Source organism: Stegodyphus dumicola, chromosome 9, assembly GCF_044657685.1.
Source record: "Stegodyphus dumicola isolate Sdum_Otavi_A_Nest chromosome 9, ASM4465768v1".
Classification (NCBI taxonomy): domain Eukaryota; kingdom Metazoa; phylum Arthropoda; class Arachnida; order Araneae; family Eresidae; genus Stegodyphus; species Stegodyphus dumicola.
In genome coordinates, this window is record NC_140776.1 from 100629454 (window position 1) to 100654685 (window position 25232).

The window sequence follows — 25232 nt, forward strand, 5'->3', positions numbered from 1 at the left end:
TGTTGACTTCGGGTTGAAGAAATGTTCGATGTTCTTGATTATGTATGATGTTGCTAGTTTCTAAACATTTTTCTTCCTCCCAAGACCTAATATCAAAAATTTAATAGGAGATAATACTTTATACGCCCTAGTGAATATTCTTCTATTAAAATTTGCTACTAGGCATGGGAAAAGGGAAAGAGTTTGTAAATTCATGGTTTCGGCGTGGTGCCGAGGATATTCCTTATTTATTGTTCAATCGTAAACCTTCAGTGTACTATCTTTGGTCTTTCCTATCCAACCTTTCCGGCACAACTCATCACGGAAGTATGTTAATTTATCTAAAATAAAAAAAAAGTGCAGCCCGCTTACGGATATAATACATTACTAAAATCAGAGTGAGCTAACTGTACTCGTTGCGACTGCTTCAGGTAACACGCTATTTGTCGCCGATGACTGAAGTTATCGGCACTGATGATAGGAGGTATTATCGAATTTTGTCTTGGTACGTAATATTTAAATTAGCTTTTTTAATCAAAATAACACCGTATATATATATATCTCCAGACTAGGATTTTCAACTCACTTTAATGCTTTTGGCTTACTTTGATTTTACCTCAGTTTCTGCAACCTTAAAAAAACTAAAGAATTACAAATTTTTATTCCTGCCTAAGATACTGTTATTACAACTAAGTTAAGAATAATGAAAACACAGTTTTTTAAATTCTTATTAAGAGGAGAAGTCTCAAATAACTATACTGCTAAATTATTACATTGCATCTTTAAATTTTAATTACTATTAATTCTGAAGCTATATATGTCGTAATCACCAATATTAGGGTTAATAAGCATTTATGTTGTTAGTTGTTTGTTCGTTAATTCCACTATGTGGCTTTAAAACCTTTTGCAGTGAGAATTTTACCTGTACATTTTTGTTCATTCTGACTGGTCAGAAAGATTCCGTATTTAAGCTAAATTTGACAAATAAATTCAGCAATTACTAATCAATAAGTTCCGTTTTTTCATGATATGTCACCGTGCTATTTTTTTCTTATTTCCTTGGTTAAAACTGTTGTTTCATGATCACTATTTTGCATTCATTGACTTATGCAGTAAATGAAAACGGGAACGGATCTGATGGTCTCCTATATCTCTTCCACTACCACCAAACTTTTTGACAGGATTTTCAGGTCTCCATCATTTTAAATGCCCGCATACTACATAGATTCTGTATACTTACAAAGATCCAAGCCTTTGAAGGAGAACCCAGTGATACGGTATCCAATAACGCTAACCATTATACGAAATGGCGTAGCTATATTAAATCATAATCCTTCTATTAAAACGTCTTAAATAATATATGTTAATTACATCATCATTTTACATTTTCATTTCAACAATCATTTTAAATTTTTTCTCTTTAGTGTACATTCTTCTGCGAGATTCAAGAAATTCAAAACATCAACCACACTTTCATTTGGATTTGAGACTGTTAAGTAAGTTAGATTATGCTAATCACTTAACATTATGCAAGGCGGGAATGAGAAATTTTCTTACAAGGTCATAATTGTTATCCTTTCCTCATAAATTTTACTAACTTTATGTGAAAGTACTTAATTTAAGAGGTAATTCCTGTCACTAATAGTGTATTTCTTTACTTATAAGGTTAAAGCCCTTAAACGTAATTGTTACTATTAACTTTTTTTCACAGGAAACATGTTAGACTAAATATCTGCTCAGTATTCCTTCATATATATTAGTTCTTAGTTTTATGTTATAAGGTATTTCTCTCGATTTCCTAGCGTGCCTTCGTGGTGTAGTGGTTCTGCACGCTGAGCCGGTACTCTAGAGGTCCGTGGTTCGATTCCCGGCGAAGGCGTTGCTAATTTTTCATGTTGCCTGCTTCCAAAAAATATCTAATGTCTCTACAATGTTATGAAGTATTCTGGCTTAATCTGCATAAGCGATTCATGTAAATAAACTGCAGTTTACAAGAAAAGGATACTTATTGATACTATTTGTATTTAAAGATATTGGTTAATAATGTATATGATAAAGGATATTGGTTCACAATTTGCATAAATAAACAGCAATTCACGTAAAAGAGATATTAGTTAATAACATATGTAATGAAGGCTATTGGTTAACAATTTAATTGAATAAATAGCAATTGTAATTGCTATTGTTGTAATTAAGAATACTTGTTAACATTTTAAGTGAATAAACAGTAACTTATGTAAAAAGGCTAATTGTTAATAATATATGTAATTAAGGTTATTGGTTGACAATTTACATGAATTAACAGCAATTTACGTGAAACGATATTGGTTAATAACATACCTAATGAAGAGTATTGGTTAACAATTTAGTTAAATGAATAGCAATTTACATAAAAAAGATATCGGTTAATTATATGTATGATTAAAGTGTTGGTTAACAATTTGTTTGAAAAAACAGCAATTTACACAAAAAAGGTTTTGGTTAAAACATCATTTAAAGTATTTCGATTGTTTGAATGTGCATTCTAATAGAAAACTTGTGATTTATATGATCTTTATTTGTCTCATAATTAATTATGTATTGTGTAAATTTAATACAAATGCAAATAATCTGTTAGCTGAATATGTAAATACAATGACAAGCAAAAGTTTAATTACGGTTATAAAAATATATTTACAAGTGATTTCCTTTGATTTTTTTATGCTTGAAACAGCTTAGTTTTTCTTACATATAAAAGCTCTGATTCTTATTTGCAGGTTTAGGTTCTGATTTGAAAGATTTCTGAATTTTACTTATTTATTTAGTTATTTTTAATTGTTTAATCAATGTCCTCAAATTAGGTCTGTTATTGAAATATAAATACGTCTACTTACAACTTCAAACGAAATGCAAAATGTTTTTGATCTGTATAATTCGTATCATTAACTCTCTCCAACTAGCTGTATAAATTTCCAGACATGTGAAAATGTTAACTTTAGTCAATTACTTATTAGCCCAAAGGGGAAATTTGCACAGATGGGCTATTAATTTCGTTTCGGAATTTTGCATTGTCCACCATAAAACGGCGTTTCACTTTTTAAATTGTTGCCACCAAATATTAGAGCCCTGCACTATATTTGAAGAAATTAAATAATGAAGAATCTGCATGAACGTATTTATGTTCCTCGCATTGTGAAAAAACAACCTAGAGACAGCAAATTTTGAGAAAAAGTTGTCGCCCACTCTAATATGCGCATCTCGAAGCCCAAATTTGGAATTTATTTTGTTATCTATTTCAGATTTTGTAAACTGTAACGAATTTTTGATCGACAAACTCAGCGATTTTAAATTGAGCATTGAAAACACAATACGGGGGAAAAATTATCTCCAGCGCGCGAGACTGTGTATCGGAAATTCTAAAAATATACTTTTTTAAATATTTGGTTATATTGCTGTTGAATTGAATTTTATGGTTTAAGCGCTAAGAACATAATATGTAATAATTAAAGATAACACACAAAACGTTAAAAAAAGTCCCTTTGGGTGTAATATAAAATGCGAAAGATTTCAGATTTTTTAAAATTTTTAATTTTTTGAACTTTGCATTTATTTCTGTTTCTGTCTGTTTTTCTGTCTATCTATGAAATATTAGACGGTACATGTTTTCATTAGAGTAACAAAATGTATTTTAAAATATAAATTTTCAGACAGAAAGAAAGGAATTTTATAACAAAAAAAAAAAAAAAACACATTTGGTGGAAGTAATCATCCGATAATACAAATGCATGTGAAAAATTCATCTTAATAAAGCAATATATTTTGATTGAGTTTTTATAATAGAAATTGATAACAATATATTTTACTGTAAGAAACAAGATTTCAAGGAGGAATAAAACTACTTATGAGCGCTTAGTAAATTTAAGCATATATGCATCATTAGTAAAATCTGGTAAACAAACCCAGTTGTTTATTCCATGCTTAGCAATGTTTGTAATACTACATACTAGATAATGATATTGAAATATAATTTATGCAAAAATAAGTCACTGTGTGTGTAATTGCATAAAACAGTGAACTATCCAACCAGTTCTTTTAGTAATACTTCCAAGCGAAAATAATAATTTTTATTCAAGAATTTTCATATTAAAATTAATTAATGCTTAAATTAACAAGTAGGCATTTAATTTTGAATCATTATTTGTGATCAATAAACACAGCAATTTAAAATGTATTTGTGCTGCTGGTAAACCTATAAAAAGTGATATATGGCTTTTTGTAAGAAAGATACTGCTAATATTTTCGTTTATCACATTTTTAATTCCAATAAAAATATCTTATACGTTCCTGTATCTTGTAAGGTCAATTCAGAAGTGCAAGTGAATAGTCAAAGATAAAACGAATGAAGCTACCACTATAAAAGAAATTTTTATGATTTGATACGCAAATAATAATAACATTAATTTCCATACCCCCACTTAGAATTGTTGAAAATACCTGCACTCTCTTAAACTCGCTTTGACAGTTCAAAACAAGTATATGTGTAACTAACCGAATTTTGTCTTTCAAAGAAAGAGAGAAAAAAAAAGAAATGATTACTATGTACGAAACAAATACGGTGAAAAATAAATTCTAAAGAAACTAATAGTAACATGAACTGCCATTAGTAAATTTGTAGGGCTGTAGTTTTGAAGGCTAAATACTGCATTGTCCACCGTATTTTTCTCTCCCTCTACTCTTAATACTAAATTCTGAAATATTTAAAAACATTAGTCTAACTTTCCCCTTTCTTCAGAAGCTTTCAGAAAATCATCCCTTATAACTGTTGACACTTTATCCCAACCTAATACAAGAGCTGACCAAACATAGCGAAGCAAATACGAATTGACATCCATTATAGTATTTCGCTGAGTCAGCTGCACATTCAACTTATGGATGATATGAAGTCTTTATAAAAAGTGGCTGAGAAAACAATAAGAAGAGATGAGATTAGAAATACAGGAAAATAGAAATGAAAATATCAATTTGGATATTGTAATGTTAATATTATTATGCATTCTCATTAGAATGTAGGTTTCTTTAAGAGAAAATGTTTTGTAATAGTTACCTGTAATTTACTCATGCCTTATTTTCATTTGTTTCATGTTCTTATTGTGACCGCATTTTTCGGAAATTATTCCCATAATTTTCTTTTATCGGTTTTCGGACGATAAAATTAGTAAAAGAAGGGGCTAGAGAGTAGAAATACAGTAGAGCTTTCTCAGCTATAGCAGTGAAAATGGCGAAAAAGAAACATGCGCCTACGGAAAAACAACCGAAAAAAAATTGTGAATGCTCTGGCTAAACGGTAGAAAACTCAGGCTTTCCCTCCTTTAGTGACCGAAAAAGGAATACAAAGCAACTAAAATTCACTTAAAAGGCTGACTGCAAAGAGCTGTAGAAAGAGGCTGATTAATGATCCCAATTCTTCTTTTTGGTTAACAATAATATTCCGATAATGCCACTAGCTTTTCAAGAATTTGTTTCTCAGTGGCATTTCTTTCATTTTCTGTAAATCGATTAAACTGAAAGATTTCATTTTCTATCATATAGTTGGAATATTTTCCTTTCTTGCTCTACTTAGGTATATCTTGTTTTTTCACATTTTTACTCCAGCAAGCGAGAAAGTATAGTCTTTCAAAAGACAGTTTCAATTAAGGAAAGGGTACGGTTTTGAAATACGCGATAGCTGATATGCGTGTGATTCCACTTTGCATTGCTTGATTAGTCTGAATATATCAAGGGTAAAAAGACTGATTTTTATTCTATAGTAGATAAGTTCATTTTTTATTTTTTAGCTTAATGTTCGGTTGAATTCCTCAGAAAATCATTTGGACTATTTTTACAAAAAGATTCAAATGAGACTTACTATTACTCATGCATAGTGCTATTACTGTTATGCATAGCGATATTACTATTACTCATGCATAGTGCTATTACTGTTTTACTGTTACTCATGCATAGTGCTGTCTGTCTTCAGGTGAGTATAGTTACTAACCACAAATTATCTCCTCTGCAGGTAAGACATTGCTCTGTGCTGCCTGGGAGTCTCGAGAGTGATAAGAGAAGAGTAGCTGCCTCGGAGAACGGAACAATGGATTGTGACCAAATTTCTTCTCAAAGAAAACGTTTAGTCATCTTATTTGCTAGAGACCCAAGCACAGTATGGATAATAGTGTCTCTTACGTAACCCATGCCTCTGAGTGGTTAAGTGTTTGACGGACAAGAGAGCTTAGAGAACATCCCTCAACCCGACAAATACTGATCGTATAAACGTGGCTATTCCTGGGAATAAACGCGTCACAGAGAGCTTGCGTTGATATTTTCAATTAATGTTGGTAGTGTAGAAAGACATTTGCAATGTGACAAGGTGTATGCCCGTGAATTCCATGCATGATGACAGATGATAACAAGGTGACGCGCATGCAAATCAATAATTCTCTTTTACGGTGTTTTGAAGATGATAGAATGCCTTTTTGAAATCCATAGTAACCGCGAAGGAAACTAGTGTCACTAGTTCAATCTCGAGTCTCAGTCTTAAATCCAAGTCTCAGGCTTTGAAGGCATTCGGCTTGTAGATAACGAAGCCTTCTTCAGTGTTCAGGCGTGGATTCACAGCCAACTGGAAACCTTTTTTGGAAATGTCATGAAAATGCTTTCAGAATGCTGGAAAAAAACGTATCAATTCTGGAGGTGAGTACGCTGAGGGTGACATGCTCAGCTCTTTTATTCCCATTAAAGGTTTTGGCAAAATAAAAATCAATCCTAGTTATACTTAAACCATCTTGTACTTGTCGTTACTATAAGTTAGAATAGCGCAGCAAGAGAATACACAAAATATGCAACGAACAGAAAGTCCTCTCATTGGGTTGGTGGTGGTAGTGGTAACCCTCGTACCGACATGTGGGATGTTCTGCCTCAAAACGGGGAAACAGCGTGGCGGGACTATACCTGTAAGACCAATGAAGAATACAGGTAGACTTAGACAAGAAGTACAGGTAGAAATGGGCTCTCCGTCGCCCATTTCTACCTGTACCTATCTAGAGATAGTTTGCTGGTTTATATCAGAATGGATAGGATGTTTATTCCACTTTGTACATTAACGAAGCGAATAAGGCAGAAACTTTGCTCTCTTGGTCTGCGTTATCGATGTCAATTATTAAACTCTTAACTTGTTGATATAATACAGTATATCTACTGGAAGTAATTACAGGAAAATCAATACTTATCACTTTGAGTCTTTCTGGTGAATGCAACTGACTTACAGTATGTATTGTAAATCAGTTGTTAAGCATTCCCTGTTGCATAATAGCAACATCGACATCAGACTACATTATTGACACAATTTAAGAATATGACTATGAATTTGGAGTCTCATATTATGCTATTTCCGTTGCTCGAGTTTAGATTTAACGGTGTTCCTTTGACAAAAAGAATTCGAGTGATATTTCGAAGTCATGTTTTACACGAATCAATGACTGGAAACAGGTGAAGCATAAAGGTAAAAAGGAAATATCTTTGGCTTCACCCAAAGTATAACTAAATTTGGAGCCGTATCCAAGTTATTGGGATTACTCGTTGAAGGTTATGTAAATGTTGCCCTCATGAAATATCTTTGGCTTCACTCAAAGTATAACTGAATTTGGAACCGAATCCAAGCTATTGGAATTGCTCGTTGAAGGTTAGGTGAATGCTCCTGATGCATTGAAAATATGAGATAAGATAATTGGATTTTTAAACTTGCCGTATGGTAGAGCCATTCACGATACGCTTTAACTCAATATCAGAGCTCATCTTATAGAAGACTGGTGTTCGAATGGAATCACTCCACTCACCTTTCACCGTGACTTAAGGAATGCTGTTATAAGTTCTATTTGATGTCGATAATTTTGTATTTTAGCTGCGTGTAATAATAACGAATGAATGTATGTATATTTATTATGTAAGTTTTCATTTCGTTACATTGTATTTCTTTTTAAGATGTGTCACTCTACTACTTCATTTTTAAGAGTTATTGAGGATGAATCTTCATAGTTTTCAGTTTTTCTGCGCTAATCATTATTGCGAGAAGTGTTAAATTATTTGAGCAGGAAATCACGCGTTTGGAATGGATGGCATACTCACCTGACCTAAATGCAATAAAGCATGGGTGGAAAGCTCGAGACTACTATGCCGCTGTTTGGCAAATACCACCTCCGACACTTCGAGAGATTTATCAAGGAATGGGAACTTGCTGTATCAAAATCTAAATTCTATGTAACACTGATTTTTAGCCTTTGAACGTGAAGTCCACATGTCCTATTAAGCGTGAAGTCCACATGTCCTATTAAGATTAAATCCTCTGAAAAGCAATTTGTTTAAACGCTTTTTACTTCTAAAGGCTGAAATATTTCAAAATTCTGTAAATGCTTGGGACAATATTTTCTCTTAAATTGAAAAAATGTTGTAGTCCAAATTTTCTAGTGACATTCATATGTAGGGCCACATAGATATAATCTGTAGAGTTTCCCTTAGTTTGCATAACACATTATTTTAAGTTTGGTACTTTTCCTGAACTTCTCATTTTCCCCTCGCATTTCCTCGCCAGGATGCAGATTAAAAGTTAAGTGAATAGAGTATGAGAACAGGCGAATCCAGAAGTGTATTCAGAGCGGGATTTCGCTAGTCAACGCACTTAGCTATTTTGTTTTTGCTGTTGTTATACACCTTTTTGGCCATTTAATAAGTATATCCCCAGGTAGGTTGTTGAGTTAGCCAAGTTAGCCTTAAACTAAATTGTTAGTCCAGCCCTACTATTTATCTTTGAATTTATTGTTGAATTATTCTTAAATTATAGAGTATTCGTGTATTTCTTGGAAGTATACACTCTTAAACCCTATGTCGAAGACTATAGCGAATACTCGCTATGTCTTTAAGAATAAATACTGCGGATGAAAGGTTTACATAACCTTTTTTTTATTTAAATCTAAATTAAAACAGATGCACATACTTCGTGCTCACAAATCACCACAACATGTAGCTACGTAAGAAAAAAGAAGAATGTAACAATTCAATAGTTAATTAAGATAATCTAATGACTGGCTCCTTAGCTTAACTCTAACCTAGATTTTCCAGATTCCAAATTTTAAGTATCAAAAGTGACTTTTTTTATTCCTCAGAGAACTTTTATTTCTTTCCTTCCACAAAATATACATCTGGTTATTACGAATATTATTTCTTTCCTGATATGGTTTTAGTTCTGAAACCTTCACTCTCAAAAATTACTTCTTCAAATAAAATCGAGTTTAATCCTATTTCTGCATCTAATGCAATTCAGTTCAAAGTGAAAACAAAATAGTACTAGGCGATGAGCACTTGCAATGTTAAGTTTTGTGTATTTAACCGACCTGCACAAAACTGTATAACTAGGTCGGAGATAATATTGACCACACTGCTAGCACTCGTGCTTAAACAAGACTAGCTTTGCCATTCCCCGTTGTTCTCCATGCTTATCAAATTAGTTTCCACTCGCTATGCCTAATAACATGCCAAAACTGATGGGAGGAAAGGAATGTTTTAATAACATGAATATCAAAGAAGAAAAATTAGTGCTAGCTGCTGAATATGCAGTAAACAGCAACAGAGACATAAAAATTCTTCTGATATCTTTGAAGCATCTTATTAATCAGATTTTACATGTTAGAGAAGCACAAATTTGCGAACATGGATTTATCCTTTCATATGTTTAGCAATGTATATAAAAAACAGTGTTTACTACTAAGTGTCTAGTCATTAATTGTTATGAAATGTAATTTCAGCCTGTTTATAACACAAAAAGGAGTAAAGCAACATTACAAACCAGTACGAAAAAGAGAATAACAATTTAATGTTCACCAAAAATACAATCAATACTCTCTTTTCGCAGAAAAATTGCAACATATTAGCAAAGGACAAGAAATGCGTGACTAAAAGAATTCAAATGATGATGTTAATGAAAACTTCCAAGAATCGGAGAGGATCTATGATCAGCATCTCTTTTTATTCTTTCTTTCTCATTAACTTTAATCTAGTTATTTTCATTACTTCTGTGTCCAAAAATGCTATCTTCATATCATTGTAAGATAATATTCATTCTTTGCACTCCAATTTTAAGAAATAAGCAAAATCTACAGTACACCATCAAGATGACATCCATCCTAGATCGAACCATGCGGAGTTGAATGTCATGCCAATGGAAAATTTTATTTAAAAAAAAAGAGAGATACAGCATTAGAAGAAAAATAATTAAAAAAAAGTACAAAGCACCAAAGGGCCCGGATTTGAATCCCAAAGAAGGTATGGATGCAAATTGTCTCTCTCATCATAGGAAGTCACGGGGGCTCCCTGTTAGGTCAAGCGATAGCCTAAAAATAGCTAGTGCCCACAGTAAGGAAAAACTCATACCATTAAACATACTTTTAAGTATAAAATTACTGTTTGCTATTGATATTTACTTAGCATCAATATATGTGCAAAAGCATTAGAAACTGACATGAAAGAGTACTTAACAAATCTGGATGTGCATAGGAAATACTATGATACAATTCATGTGAAATAAAGGTAAAAATTTATAAAATCCATAATAATAAACATACAAAATAAAGTGCATAATAAATACAAAAACCTAAAGTGCATACATAATAACTTAAAATATACAAATTACATTAAGTATAATATATTATATAATAAAACAAAATATTTAAAGATTTACATGAAAGTGTAAAAACTAATAAGTATCTATTTTTTCTTTTTTTTAGGGAGCATGATGAATTGCAAGAATAGGCATTCAGACTTGTAAAAATTGTAACCTTTTTTTGTCTAGGCATCAAGATCTAACGCATAGGTAAGATGAATGAGATTTTCTTCTTGACGTTTCACATTATATTTCTTGCATCACTGTCTCAAGCTGTAAACGAAACCGTAAAAGAAGATGGTGAATTGTTTCAAGGTAAACACCCCTCTCTGTATAACTGTCCGGTATTCGACTTGAATCCAAAATTCTATACCATTTTTCCCAACGGAACACTTTACATAGAATCTATTAACACAACTTACAATGAATCCTTATACATTTTACAGGACAACGTCGTATACATTTCCAGTGGTTGTGAAAATGAAACAGTAAATGTAACAGAAAATGAAGGAATAAAAGAAGAAGAATTTGAAGGCCCTTTGAAATACTTATCCCAAATCGGATTGGGTATATCCGTAGTGTGCTTGTTACTACATTTACTAGTCTTCGCCCTTGTACCTCTTTTACGGAATTTACCTGGATATAATTTGGCATCCCTTTGTTTGTCTCTTTTCATAGGTTATTTGTTCACAATGATCACCGACGACGAAAATTTGAACAAAAACAATCGGAATTTATGTATAGCATCCGCAGTTTTGATCCAATACTTTTTTATAGCTTCCTTCCTGTGGATGTCAGGGATAGCTTTTAATATCTACAGAAGTCTTCTACAAGCAACCGGAAGTTTACGAATCTGCCACATAGAATTCACATTAAAGAAATATGGATTCTACTGCGTGTTTTCATGGGGAATTTCAATGGTGTTTGCTGCTGCTGCTTTAATAGCTGACAACGTAAGTGATTTTCCTGAACTTTACCAGCCACGGTTTGAAAGGACCTGCTGGTTCTTTCATAAAGAATCTAACTTAGTATTTTTCGTTGGCCCAATTTTTAGTTTGATTATATTTAATCTTATAATTTTTGTTATCAGTGCATACATCATATTCTCAAACAGAATGAAATATGTCGACAGCAACAATAAAATGCTTTTGAAAAAGCATGCTTTGATATATTTCAGACTGTTCGTTATCATGGGCGTCACCTGGATTGTGAAACTTTTGGCTGCTGTGATGAACGCTCTTTGGCTGTGGTACATTTCTACTGTACTGAACACCTTCCAAGGTTTATTTATATTCCTGGCATTCACCTGCAGAAGAAAAGTGAAAAATCATTTAGTAACACGTGTCTTTGGAAGCTGGAAAAAATCACAGCCTGCCTTAAAACCAACTTTCCAATCTTATTGCTTTTATGAGAACTCAATCAAAATGGATCTACATAAGACTGCAGATATTGGCAAAGAAAATATTTCTATGGATACTGTAGTAATGCACATTTGAATAAGAACAAATGCCTGATAATGGAAAAAAATAAAAATCTGGTAATGCCTCTGCTCCCGAAAATATTTCACGATCTCAAATTAAGCCATAGTTTATGCACTATTGTTTCATTCAAATGGTTCATAACTGTATTTACTTTTGAATGTGATTATGTAACCTTATTAATTGTCATTTCATAATGCGCTTCAGTTTCATTAAGTAATTATATGCCTTTACTTTGTCTTTTTTACTAATTTGTTTACAACCTATAAATATACTAGGAGGCGAATTAAAATTTGAATTCTGTAAATATGTTGCTTGTAACTTGTCTAATAAAGATATTTTTCAGTTAAATTGTGAAGTTGTTAGATATAATTATTAAGTCGTATTCAATAGTTACTTTGGTTTTCCATAAACTGTACAAGTTTATGGAAAACCAAAGTAACTATTCCCATAAACTGTGCCGTACAGGTTTTCACCACTACAGAACTTAAAAGTAGTGCAGAAAGGACACAGAGTTAAATAATAATAGACAAATTTACTTGTGAGTATGATTTGTAATTACAAAACAGAGAATAATAACAGTGCTGGGCCCAGAGCAGCAATACAGTTGAAGTACAGTTGACACCATAAGCAGATGCGTCTGAAAAGTAGAATATTTTGTGCATTAGATATATTACAATTTTAACTTTCTAAATAGAACTAATACCCAAGAAACTCAAATTTAACTACTAGACTAGGGTAGGCAAAAAATTTTAACAATTAGCGAAAAGGTCTCTTTTAATGCGTGATGCAGACAAAGCCGTCACAAGGTCTTTTGGTGTTGGTGTGACGATCTTTTGCTGGGTCCCTATTATTTCCCAGGACACGATGAGGACAGGAGAGGAACATACCTTCCCGGCAGAATAATTTAAAAAAAAACATTAATTCAAAATAGCATTTATGTACTTTATTTCATATTTGTTTGCTTTAAATAAGCCCCAGATATTAAAACGGGGCCACAATTACTCTGCACTCGAGTCAACAGTAAAATATAAAATGCACTTTTAAATTTCAAGAAAATGAAACAAAGAAAAGGCCATCGATGGCTAATTAAAAATTTTTATAAATTTATAGCTTTTCATACATATTTATTTTTATCCTAAATACTGTGTTGTAAAAACAATATACCTAACATTATTTAATTATTATATACCTAATATGAGACGGGAAATCTCCCTAAATGTTCATTTGCGATTATTTCATCCAATTTAGGCTCCAATCTACTTGTAGCAGTCTTTAGTACCTAATGTAAATTTTCATCAGTAATTTGTGATCCATATGTATTTTTCCTGTGTATCATTAAGGAAAAAGTTCTTTCACATAAATATGTCGATCCAAACAAAATTAAATACTTGTAGAAAATGTTTGAATTTATTTGCATCCATAGAACATTAAAAAACTGTTTATTCGCTTGAATGAAACTTTTATTTAACAAATGATCGACAGCGAATGAATCAGTTCTAATAGAGATGGAGTATCCTGTACAATAAAATTAGACGGCCTACTTATCAAGGAAAAAAATCCTTCAATCCTTTTTCAGTTTCAGAAAAAGGATGAAAATTTTGTTGCATAGGATTTCATAACGGGTTAGGTTAAGTGATGAATCGGGCCACATTCGGCTTGCGGACTAGCTTCTGTCCTCCCTGATTTATAACTTTGCGTCAATTATTTTAATTAAATCTTTCTTTCATATGTGTTCCTGGCGTTTAAATAATTTCTTAATTCACAAATTATAAGTTATCTTATTCCTCTAGCAAAAAATTATCAATTTTAATACAAACTTAAACATAGAATGAATCAGAACGATAACAATCTAATAGTAAAAAATAAAGTAGATTATAGGTGATAGGCAAGAGCAAACGTGGAAATCACAAGAACATAAGTGTTAAGAGAATGAGATCCATCGCCTATAACTTTAAATAACAACTTCTATAACTCGTCGCCTTGGATTGAAAATGCGCTGCTATATTTTAAAGGGTACCATAACTGAATGATTACATTAAGAAGGTCTCTAACGCAGTGATCTCTAACTAGGGATCCGAGGACCGTATGCTGCCCTCGAAAAAATTTTGTGAGTCAAGTGAACAGATTTTTCACAAATTAATTAATATAATTATGACTTTAATTATTACGGCAATACTATGAAAAACGGTTTAATATTTCAATGATTCTGAGACCAATTTTGAATAATTCTTATGATCATTGAAAAAGGAACTTTACTGAAATTATGGCTGAAAAAAATTTTGATTTACGAGAGTGGGAGTACACTAACCCATCTGAATGTATAATAAGTCGATCAAACGTTCCATGTGATGTGGGACAGACATTGTGATACTTTTCTTGTAAACATACCTGATGTGAAAGAACTAACGAACGTATAAATTACCAAAAGAAATATTTTAGTTCTTTCGCACAATGTTTTTGATTCTTTTGGTATAATTGGTTTTGTCCAAAACTCTGGCTAAAATATTTATGAGAATTGAACATTAGTTGGGATGAAAACGTTGATATAAAAACACTTCAAGATTTCTTGAAATAGTTAAGTATTTGCAACATGTTAAAGTGTCAAGATGGTTCCTCTGTGATGAAGAATTTCATTAAATGTTTTCAGTGATGCGAGAAAACTTGCTTATTCGACTGTAATATTTCTGAGAGTTGGTAGGAGAAGCACTGCTCATGTACAACTGGTACAGAGTAAAATTATAATTGCTTCTTGTAGTAAAAAAAGAAAGAACAAAGGTTGGAACTTCTTGATGCTACTATTTCTGCAATTGCGAGATATCTATTTATTAAATGTTAAATGCCCGTACTCCTGTATTTTTACTTTTTCGGCGTAGCTTTCTCTTAAAACTCGCCACGCACTGCAGTGCACGGAGAAATAAAACAATTTTAATAATAATTCTACTAAAAATAGCAAATTAAATACAAAATCTGTAACAATATCATACCTATAAGTGTAGTTTACATATAAGCATCTAAAGATTGCCTGCTTGCTTGCATGAAATGAAGATGTACATTAAATTCATATAAGGTATATGCAAAATTTAATTAATTTCCGATTTACTTACGTGGCGGCCATAGAACCGGATCCCCACATCCGATCCAACGGCCGGGGTATTCCATATCCAGCCAACCACGTACAGGAGCACAGAAATGCGCCGGAGCCCCATTATGCTGGAACCAATCTACTAAGTCCCTGTATTGCCGCTAATGGTATGTCATCGAGGAACTCGGTTAAGACTTCATTGAGAAACACCAAGTACGACTGCCCGAGAGCCGTTCAGGCAACAGATATGGTCCAAGCAGGAGATCCCCGAGTATGCCGGCCCACACGTTAAGAGACCAACTTTCCTGATGTCTCTGCGGCTGGATTGTATGCGGATTGACCTGGGACAACATATGGCTGTTGTGATGGTTGAATACCCCACCACGAGAGAAACATGATTCATCGGTTCACAGGATATGTGCAATGAAACCATTATCTGTGTTCTGTTGCTGCAACAGTCATTCACAGAAGGCCACGCTTTTCTGAAAGTGATCTGATTTCAGACCTTGCACGGTTGTGTACCGAAATGGGTGTAGCCTGTCAGACCGTACAAGGCTGTGCACAGTACTTTTACTCCAAGTCATCTCAGGCCTAATGCGCGTGTGCTTACCTCGGGCTCCTCTTCTACCCGCTGCAGTATTGCATCCCCCTGTGCTACCGTCAGGCCGCTCCGCGGTCTTCCAGTATCGTGAAGGTTGGCTGTTGGCAAGACGCTTCCTGTATTTCGTAGTCTGTCGTCCAGCTTACGGAAGACGTTGATATCGGGAGGACGGCGGGACGGATATCGACGGGCATACTCCCTAGCAGTTCGTAAGGCATTTCCATTCCATCGTACATGTCGCAGTAGTCACGAACGGAATACATGGCCACCATACGGAAGACTACCGGTAGCTGCAAGATGCAGCCTTTTAAATACCAGTTCAACGGCGGCTTAACGTCATTCCACGGCGCGCGCGCATGCATGATGTGATATGCGCGACGAACGTTTTAAACATTATCGTCTGGAAAGATATGCCAATACTGTTGTTGATATGTCAAATAAAGTGTTTTTTATTTGCACCGGCAGTGACGTCATACTTTGTTTTTTGTATTTTTCTCGTAAACTATGGATCGTACAGGTACGCTTCTTTGGGCAGCTTTTGTGTACTCCCAACGAGGAATCTAGCTGTGCAGAGTTTATGCGGTCGTTTTGGGACACCCTGTATAAATAATGCTATAAAAAAGGGGACCATTTTTGGGAAACGTGGTAATACGTGTTTCCCCTCCTCCTTTAAACTCCATGGCAGTGGGAAAGTGGCCGGAGAGCGTTACCTCACTAGAAAAGAACGATAGGACCCATGGAGGTAAGATAAAAACATATACTTACTTCCTACCTCCATGACAGGACCCATGAGCGAATAATTTTCCCTAGTCCAGTTGCCGGGGAGAAAGAGAGAGATAAAAGGAGAAGGAGCAGGCAAAGTACGTGTCAGATAATAGAGAAATGAGGAAACGAAAGATTTGGGGGTAATGACCCAAAATGCCACGAGTGAAAGAGAGGACTGGAAAAGCCAAGAACGGTGATCGGACTGTTTTTTCAAACCCCTATTTAGCAGAGCGGAGTATTCGATGTGGACGGTATGGCCAAGGAAAGCGGCGAACTGAGTAGACACGGATTCAATACGCTCCCCGTTTGGGCACTGAGCGTCATTAAGACTGCATGGAAACGCAGAGTATTAGGTGAAATTTGCTTCATTCCGTGATTCGGACGAACAGTATTGTTGAAATCAACCATTCCTCTCCGAGCGAAGGACGGTTAATTCCTTAGGAAAAAGAAACTGGAAAAAATCCTCTCAGATATTCTCAACCTGGGAATAAGACCAGTGTACCTTTGATCAGGTCATCATCAGTGTGTAGAGACATTAGGAGTTTTTCGGAAGCAAGAAAGATTGAAGAACTAACAATAGCCTTCGACGGGAATCGAACCGCGGACCTCTGAAATACCGGCTCCGTGTGCTGACCACTGCACCACGAAGGCACTCTAAGAAGGCGGGAGAAGTACCTTATATACTCCCCCTTTTTAAAGGGCGACTGGGGTTTTTAGGAGAGACAATCGCCAAATCCTTGATGCGGAGAATCATCTTCCAACACCCTTTTAGTTCGGGCGCCACTGTAGAGACATTAGGTAATTTTTGGAAGCAGGCAAGATGAATAATTAGCAACGCCTTCACCGGGAATCGAACCACGGATCTCTGGAATTACGGCCCAGTAGGCACGCTGGAAGGCGGGAGAAATACCTTATAAGTGTTCTAATATTTCTTTCCGTAAGAATATTTGGAACTATCAATTCGTTGGGCTTTATGATCTCATAAGTTTAATATTACCTGCATGTATGTGACTTTATATGTGTTGATTTACATAGCAGAATTTATGCTCAGTTTTTCCTTTAAAATGATTTTGTTTAATTAATAAGTTATTCCGGATATCTTAGAAAAAAATATTCCCCTTTTTGTACAGTTTAAATGAGAAAATAAATGAATGTTAAGGATAATTTTAGTTAAATGCAATATATATATATATATATATATTGCGTTTAACTAAAATTATATAATTCTATATTGCATTTAACTGTTGTTGTAACCACTGTTCGGAATAGTTAATAATTATTGAATTAAAATTTAAACAAGTAACTTTTTTTTACTTTAAACGGCAACTAATTTTTTTACATAACAAAATGGTACTATGATTAAACCATTCGGTGCCGTGGTACGACTTTGTTATGTAGAGGTCATTGCTTTGCCTAAATGTACGCTATACTTTGGCGTGTTTTTCTTCTATCTTGACAAACAGTTTACAAGAAAGCAGTCTAGAGAATTTGTTGTATTTCCCCATTTAAAAGCTTGAAAAAATTTCAGAAAGGAAGTTATTTGTGGAAGTACTCTGCGATATCAGTCCAGGTTCTGTTTTGAAGAATGTAAGTAGGCAGCTTGGGTTTGGGTCAAAGAAATAAAGCATGTATTCAGGTCTTTCTCGTAGGAGAGCTGGATGTTATTCCATGCAGTTTCGAAGTAGAGCAGTATGAATAATGGAAGAAGTAATTATGGAAAGACACAGCAGCGCCGTAGAGAAAAGTTGAGTTGAAAATGAGTCTTGCCAACTGCAAAATTTACTATAAAAATAGATATCGAAATTCAACTATCCATGCTCGAGAATACCGCCATCAACATCCGATAACCTATCACAACTCCATATTGAAAGGTTTAGAAACTTGCCAAAGATTGCCGTTGCACAATTTTGAAGAATTATTAGGGACTGGTGGAAAATGAATTGTGCTTCAATGATCCGAAGTGTGAAAGTTACATAAACGTTTTAATTCTTAATATTTTTCATGGTAGAAGTATCTGTAAGTTGATAGCTTAACACTAAAAATTCTTTTATAACACGTGAAGGCAATCAAAAATCATATCAAACAGTGAATGACTTTTCTAATTAAAGCTTAATTCTGATTTGAACATTTTACTTCAAAATTATAATTCAGACTATTAAAGAAATCTAAAATATTTAGGAGTATCTCTGTATCAAAGCGTCTTGAGCAAAGTCTATTTTTTTGCCACACTTTAGGGACCGGAAACCGACCAAAACGTCCAGAAATCAAACTTTTTCAAAAACAAGTGCCCAAAGTGCTCATCAGTATTGAACATAATAGCAATACTAGCCAGAAAATGGAGAAACCTAGAAAACCTCTGCAAAACATGGACAAAATAGCCCCTTTTGACGGAAACAATGCTATATTTATTCTTATTCTAAATCTTAAATTTATTCCGAAGCAGTGAATAGCACCAACAACGAAAACAATTTAATCGAATTCCGGTGAGGAGGAAATGTCTCCAGAAGGACTAAAATTATCCCCATTAACATTTCTTATTAACAACAATTAGTAGAAAATGCTAGAATTAATAGCTAAGAAGTGTTCCAAATCAAATGAAGAAAATTCACATTTTATTCTTCATCTATGAAGAAATGCGTACATTCCAAAATAATATTTAATCTGTGTCTTACTTTGATTTTTCGACCGACATTCCGATAGCTCCGAAATAAAAATATCTTGCTATCTTCAGATGAGAATGGTCATTTACTAGTTTTCTTTTATCAATTTCCTTATTCAGAGCATCGTTACGAAAAGTTAATTGATCAATTGCCCTAGAGAAGATTTCGAAACCATCTTGTGGTAGAAAAGTATCAAAACCATCTGCTGATATTTCAACCTTTTTACACCCGTCCGCGTAGGAAAGTTTAGCATCACAGGTACCTGCAGTTGTGTTGTGAATATAAATATTAGCCAAAAGGACACGAAGAGCAAGTTGCATGCGTGGGCTACAGCTGGACTGATTCTGATCAGATGACTATTGATAAAATATTGCCTTAGCAGTGTCTCCAATGCAATATAGAATATTCCGAACAGATATGATGTTACGCTATTTATTCGAGTCTTAATCTTCATTAAGGATTTACATACGGACCTGTGACAACCACCTAGATGATTTTATCACATGAAATTAAATTATAATAGTTAACGAATGGGATTTGGAATGAGAGTGACTATTGTTAGTACTTTCGTACTGGGTTTGATACACGTTCTTAAATGTTTATTTCTGGTACAATTAACATGTAGTACTTTCTTCCTACTGAGTAATAACAATAGAAAACACATAAGAAAGTTTACATAAATTTATACTTCACTTTAAGTTCAGCGGACGTTTATATTAATCAGCTAAAGCAGTTTCAAATGAATTACAAAATTCCTTAATTAAGGCATGTTTACTCTTTATGGCATTCCATCTACCAAAGCAGTAAATCAAAATGTAGATTATTTTTTTGGCTACAATTTCGTCTTATAATACATTAATAAAAAAATCTGATGTGTACACCACATGACTTCCTTGTACGGAATATTAAATTATACGCATTTTTTCTTGCATTTCATTTAAACTTATTGGATTGAATTAAATCTACTTCGTCGACAATGCATAAACCACAATAGAATAAATGCACTCTTTAAAATTCACTATATTTATTTACCATAGCGACACTCTGGCGCTAGATTCACTTAACAGTGCTATATTTCGTTCATATTATAGAATATTGCAACCAAAATTATTGCAACCAAAATACGAGGTGCACATCTACATGTTATAGCAGTCCTATATACACAATTTCAACGTTCTGAGGCTACTCGTTTTTGAGTTATGCGAGATACGTACATACGTTCGTACAGACGCCACGAAAAATTCTCTTCAGAATTAATTTTAAACCAGTTTTATAATTTTTTTGGAGGAAAAGAGTCTTTTATTCAGTCCTTACGTACAGATGTCACGCAAAACATCGTTAAATTGCATTCGATAGCGGTCAAAATGGATATTTTCGTTGAAATATGCTGCCTGAAACTTTTAGCGATTACAATACTTCCTTTTTACTTCGTACAAGGAAGTAACAAGGATAAAACAAAAATGAAATATTAATGCGCTAAAAGTAGCAATAGTTGAAAAGCCCAAACTTGCTGATAATGCTGACTTTTAAGCGAAGAAAACCTTTTGAAATGTGTTTAGATCACAATAGAATTTCTGAAATATACATTAAAAAATTTATGATCAAACACATTGAGTTCTTAAATTTTCAAACAGAAAAATGTAAGAGATAATAACAGAAAATTTAGTTATGCTTAAATACAAAATATAGAAATTAAAATGTTTTATAATATAAGGTCACTTGCGTTTTCCAAATCCTACTGACGAAAAGAGTTGTAAAAATCTATTTTTTAAAAATTATGTCTGTTGAGGAGAAAGAATTGCTAAATGAAAGAAAAACTTTGCGATATTATGAGAAAAGAAAAGATTAAGTAGAACAAATCCTTCTTAATTTTAAATTATCTATTAACGGCGAAGATATGCTTCTCTTATCTGTCAGTAATAATGGAACGAATATTTTTAACAAAGAAAATGGATACGAACAATTTGAACTCCTTTGAAGAAAGACACATTTTTATAAATAAAAATTTTACACATTCATAAACGAAAGTTTTTAGTAATTCATAAATGTTCATTAATTTAACACAATCTGGAAAAAATATCAATGTTTTTCTTAAAAGAAAAAGCACTTTGAATGTTGTAAGCCTCTTGAATAAGCAAAATGTTTGTATGTCAGCTTCGTATCAAATGACTAAAATATCTCTATATGAATATAAAAATTAAATAAATAAAAATATAAGCTTTGTAGATGACTATAGTGAGGTGAGTCTTGATATTTCATCTCTTCTTATACATGGAACTTTGACGATTGTAATAACCGATAGATGGCGCTTCAATTTCGTCTGCGACGTTGAATAAATGTAAGCTGACAGTCTGTTTGTACTGTCATAAAGTCTTGTCGTTAAGAGCTTTACCGTAATGGAAAAAACACTTAAGATATAAGCAAACTGAGAAAATACGGTTTATAATTTTATATCACCATATTTCTTGCATTTTAAGGTATTGTTTTTTCGCTAGAACTATAATATTTCCCATAATAAAACATTAATTCATCGTTCCATAACTCTCTGCAATATGGTTTAATGATGCACATTATATGCCTCCATATTAATTTGGAATATATTAATATAATTCTCAATCAGCCTTACAAAGTCTTCTGATTGCTGATATCAAACGAATGCCTATGACGCGTTTCTTTATATTTCTTTTTAGAAAGCATCTTAACTTATTACGAATAATGAACACCATAATATGACCCTGAAAACTGATATCAGATTCTCGCATGTTTTCCATAGACTGAAACTGCGATCTTCCGAATAAAAGCGTTTATAAAGTACTAAATTGAAAATTGGGATAATAAAATAATAAACAAAAAATATGAAACATAATAATAAAATTATTATATTAATAATAAAATATAATAATAAAAAATATGAAAACTTCTCCGGATTTATCCGTCGCAAAGCGCTCTCATTTATCGCTTACCATGCCTCATCAGCGCACTTTAACATATTGTAGAGTGTATCTATTCTATAATAATAAATATCAGAATTCTTTTACAGAGGAAAGCTATCTATAGCTAAATTTTAGGGCATAGAAAGTCTCTTTAACACCCTTAATAAGGACTTATCTGTGATTTAATGAAAACAAAATTTGAACAATTATTTTATTTTATTTGAAAAATTATTTTATTATTATTATTTAATTTCCCATGATTTTCAGCCGGTTGATGAAAAACGCATGTGCGTGTTTGGCATCAGAGGTGTAAACATCATGTGAAGAAGGTGAATCGTTCGATATCACTTCTGTATAGTTTTTGTGAGAAAAAATTCATTTACATATGGTTTTAAGATATGCATGAAACGAAACTAATTATATGGAATATAATATAATGATAAAAGCTGAAATTTTTAAAAAATTATCCGTTTTCTAAAAGATGATGTTTTAATTTGAATCAGGTATCGCGCTGTGTATTTTATTTAGAAAAGTTTTGATGTAGCTGCTAAATGTTACATCACTTTTTATCATGTCTGGCTAACCAATCAGATAAATCGACTAATCAAAAAGTGCCATACGTTTGCGAAGTATGTAACGAAAGTTTCCTGACAAAATGTGAATTAAAACCTCATCATTACACCTATAGCGAGGAAAAAGCAAAACAGATTGCTTGTGAGATTTGTGAAAAGTGTTTTAAGACTAAAATCCATCTTAACAATCATCATCAGATTCATTCTGAAGAGAAACCTTATGTATATAAAGTGTGTAATAAATCTTTTAAAAGTAAACACGATCTTAAAAGGCATTATCTCATTCATACTAGCGAAAAGTCCCATGTGAGGTATGTAATAAAAGTTTTGCGAAGAAACAATGTTTGTTAATGCACTTAACTACTCATACTAGAGAAAAACCTCATGTGTGCGAAGTGTGCAGTAGTGCAATAAGATTTACAGAATAAAACGTGAAATTAAAAATCCAGCATCTCTTTCATAAAAGAAATGTGAAAGGGATAGGAAAATTGGTTACCATAAGTTAAGAATTTTACCAAGGCAATTACTGAAAAAAGTGCACCAGGACAAATTTTAAAATTTCTTGGCAAGTTCCTCATCAAATTTTACAAAACTTAATATTTATACATAATTTGAGGCCTAGAATTGAAATATGGAAAAACTTCGATATGTTATTTCTGAAAGGTTGTATCTAAATCGAATATATATCCTAAGTCACGCTTTTGAGACTTGAAAAAAGCAAGTTAAATTTTGTCAATCGGCCTAGTTAGAACGGGAGATATTAAACTGTCTATCCTTTTTTTAATGCAGTGTGTACCTTCAATGTTTTAAATTAAAATCAGGAAGCCATGAAAACATTTTACTTTCATATTAATTTTTAATTGGTTAGATTAGTTTTCTCAACATTTTAAGTTGTGGTTCCTTTTCACCAGAAAATATATTGACAAATCTATCATTCAGTTTCTACCTCTTCCTGAATTGAATGAAGTTATCATCTGCAGTGCATTAACAATGATCTTAAAAGATTCTTGACTTAATTTAAGAAATTTTATTACTTTACTATTGTAGTAGTTTAGTATTTTTGCCATTTCTTTGGTTAAACATTTCTTTGAGGCTTATTAGTATACATAATTTCTTTTTTTAATTTGTCAAATTGTTTTTCTGATTTCGAAAGTTCTAGTTTTATAGTACGATTTGTTTAAGATCACGGAGTAGATTATATCATTGATCAATTAAAAAATTTTTAAACTTAATTTGTGTTAGCACTCTTTGATGACTTACAAATTTTTAATAACTTTGCAAAACTATTATAAATTACATTAAACTTGTTTATTTTTGATTTTTCACCTTTTTTATTTATTTCATGAATTTATTTTGCTAATCGTTCAGATATAATTCAGGAAAATGGTTCTGTTGAAAATATTTTGGTTGCTCCTTGAAAAACAAAGAATTTTCAGTTATATTTGATATTTTATTTTGTTATTTTGTTTTTGTTTCAATTTTGATTTGCATTCTTCCTGTTAGTTTACGGTTGTTATTGTTTTTAGTTTATCACCATTAATTTCAATATATATATGTTTGATATTAATGGTAATGATATGTTGAATGTTGATGTTAATGTTCATTTATCAATTAAATTATATATATAATATCTGTATAACTGAAAAAAGTAAATTGCAAGAAGAATTTTCAATAATTAAGTGTATTAAATCATAACTAAACATTGCAAAATTTTAGATTTAAAACTTAAAACATTTAATGCTCATTCAGATGTCAGTCTCAGCCAAAGACTATTTTTCATTTATCCACTAAATTTTTTTATTGTTTTATATAATAATTATTCCTTTTGTTTACAATTTACAAATTCAAAAAAAAAATTCTTGTTCGCTTATAATTTAACATATTTAATTAATTTGTACACACACATACACACGCATATATATATATATATATATGTACATCAACGTATATATATATATATACGTTGATGTAAAAAGCATTTAAATCAGCGTGTATATATGTTGATTTAGATGCATGTATAGAATGTATATATTTGATGTAATAAAATATATTTCTGCTATGAATATTAGTTATGATGGATATATATTCACATCTGTTTTAAGTTTTGTTTAACAGCATGAAGGAAAAAGTAGGTTATGTAGACTAATAATTGTTGTAAAGATAACAGCAATTTTTTTATGAATTATTAAATTAAATTTTAATAGTAGAGGGTACTTTTTTGTTTTGCATATTCAGTGTCAGTTTTTAAAATTTAGTGACTTCGTTTAATTTACTATTACATTTTTAATTCAAAAGAATTAACATTTGTAATTCAAAATATCTTCAAATGTACGACACACTAATAAAAAAAGAAGGTTAACATGATGGCATTTAAAAGCTCTTAAGAACATTCTAAAATAATGGAAGTCCATAAGTTCTAATAGAGAGTTGTGTAAGATTGGGTTGAGAGTAATGCGAATTAGCATGGAATGTGCTGTAATTCATTGTTTAATT

The 25232-nt window shown here is 32.5% G+C and overlaps 1 protein-coding gene across 1 annotated transcript in view; it reads left to right on the forward strand.

Moving 5' to 3' along the window:
* Positions 1-25232, forward strand: part of LOC118198487 (uncharacterized) — a 180393-nt gene that overhangs the window by 120788 nt on the left and 34373 nt on the right. Inside the window, exon 3 of the mRNA XM_035370184.2 lies at positions 10852-12126. Coding sequence (XP_035226075.2) covers positions 10852-12126 — 1275 coding nt within the window. The remainder of the gene's footprint in view (positions 1-10851; positions 12127-25232) is intronic.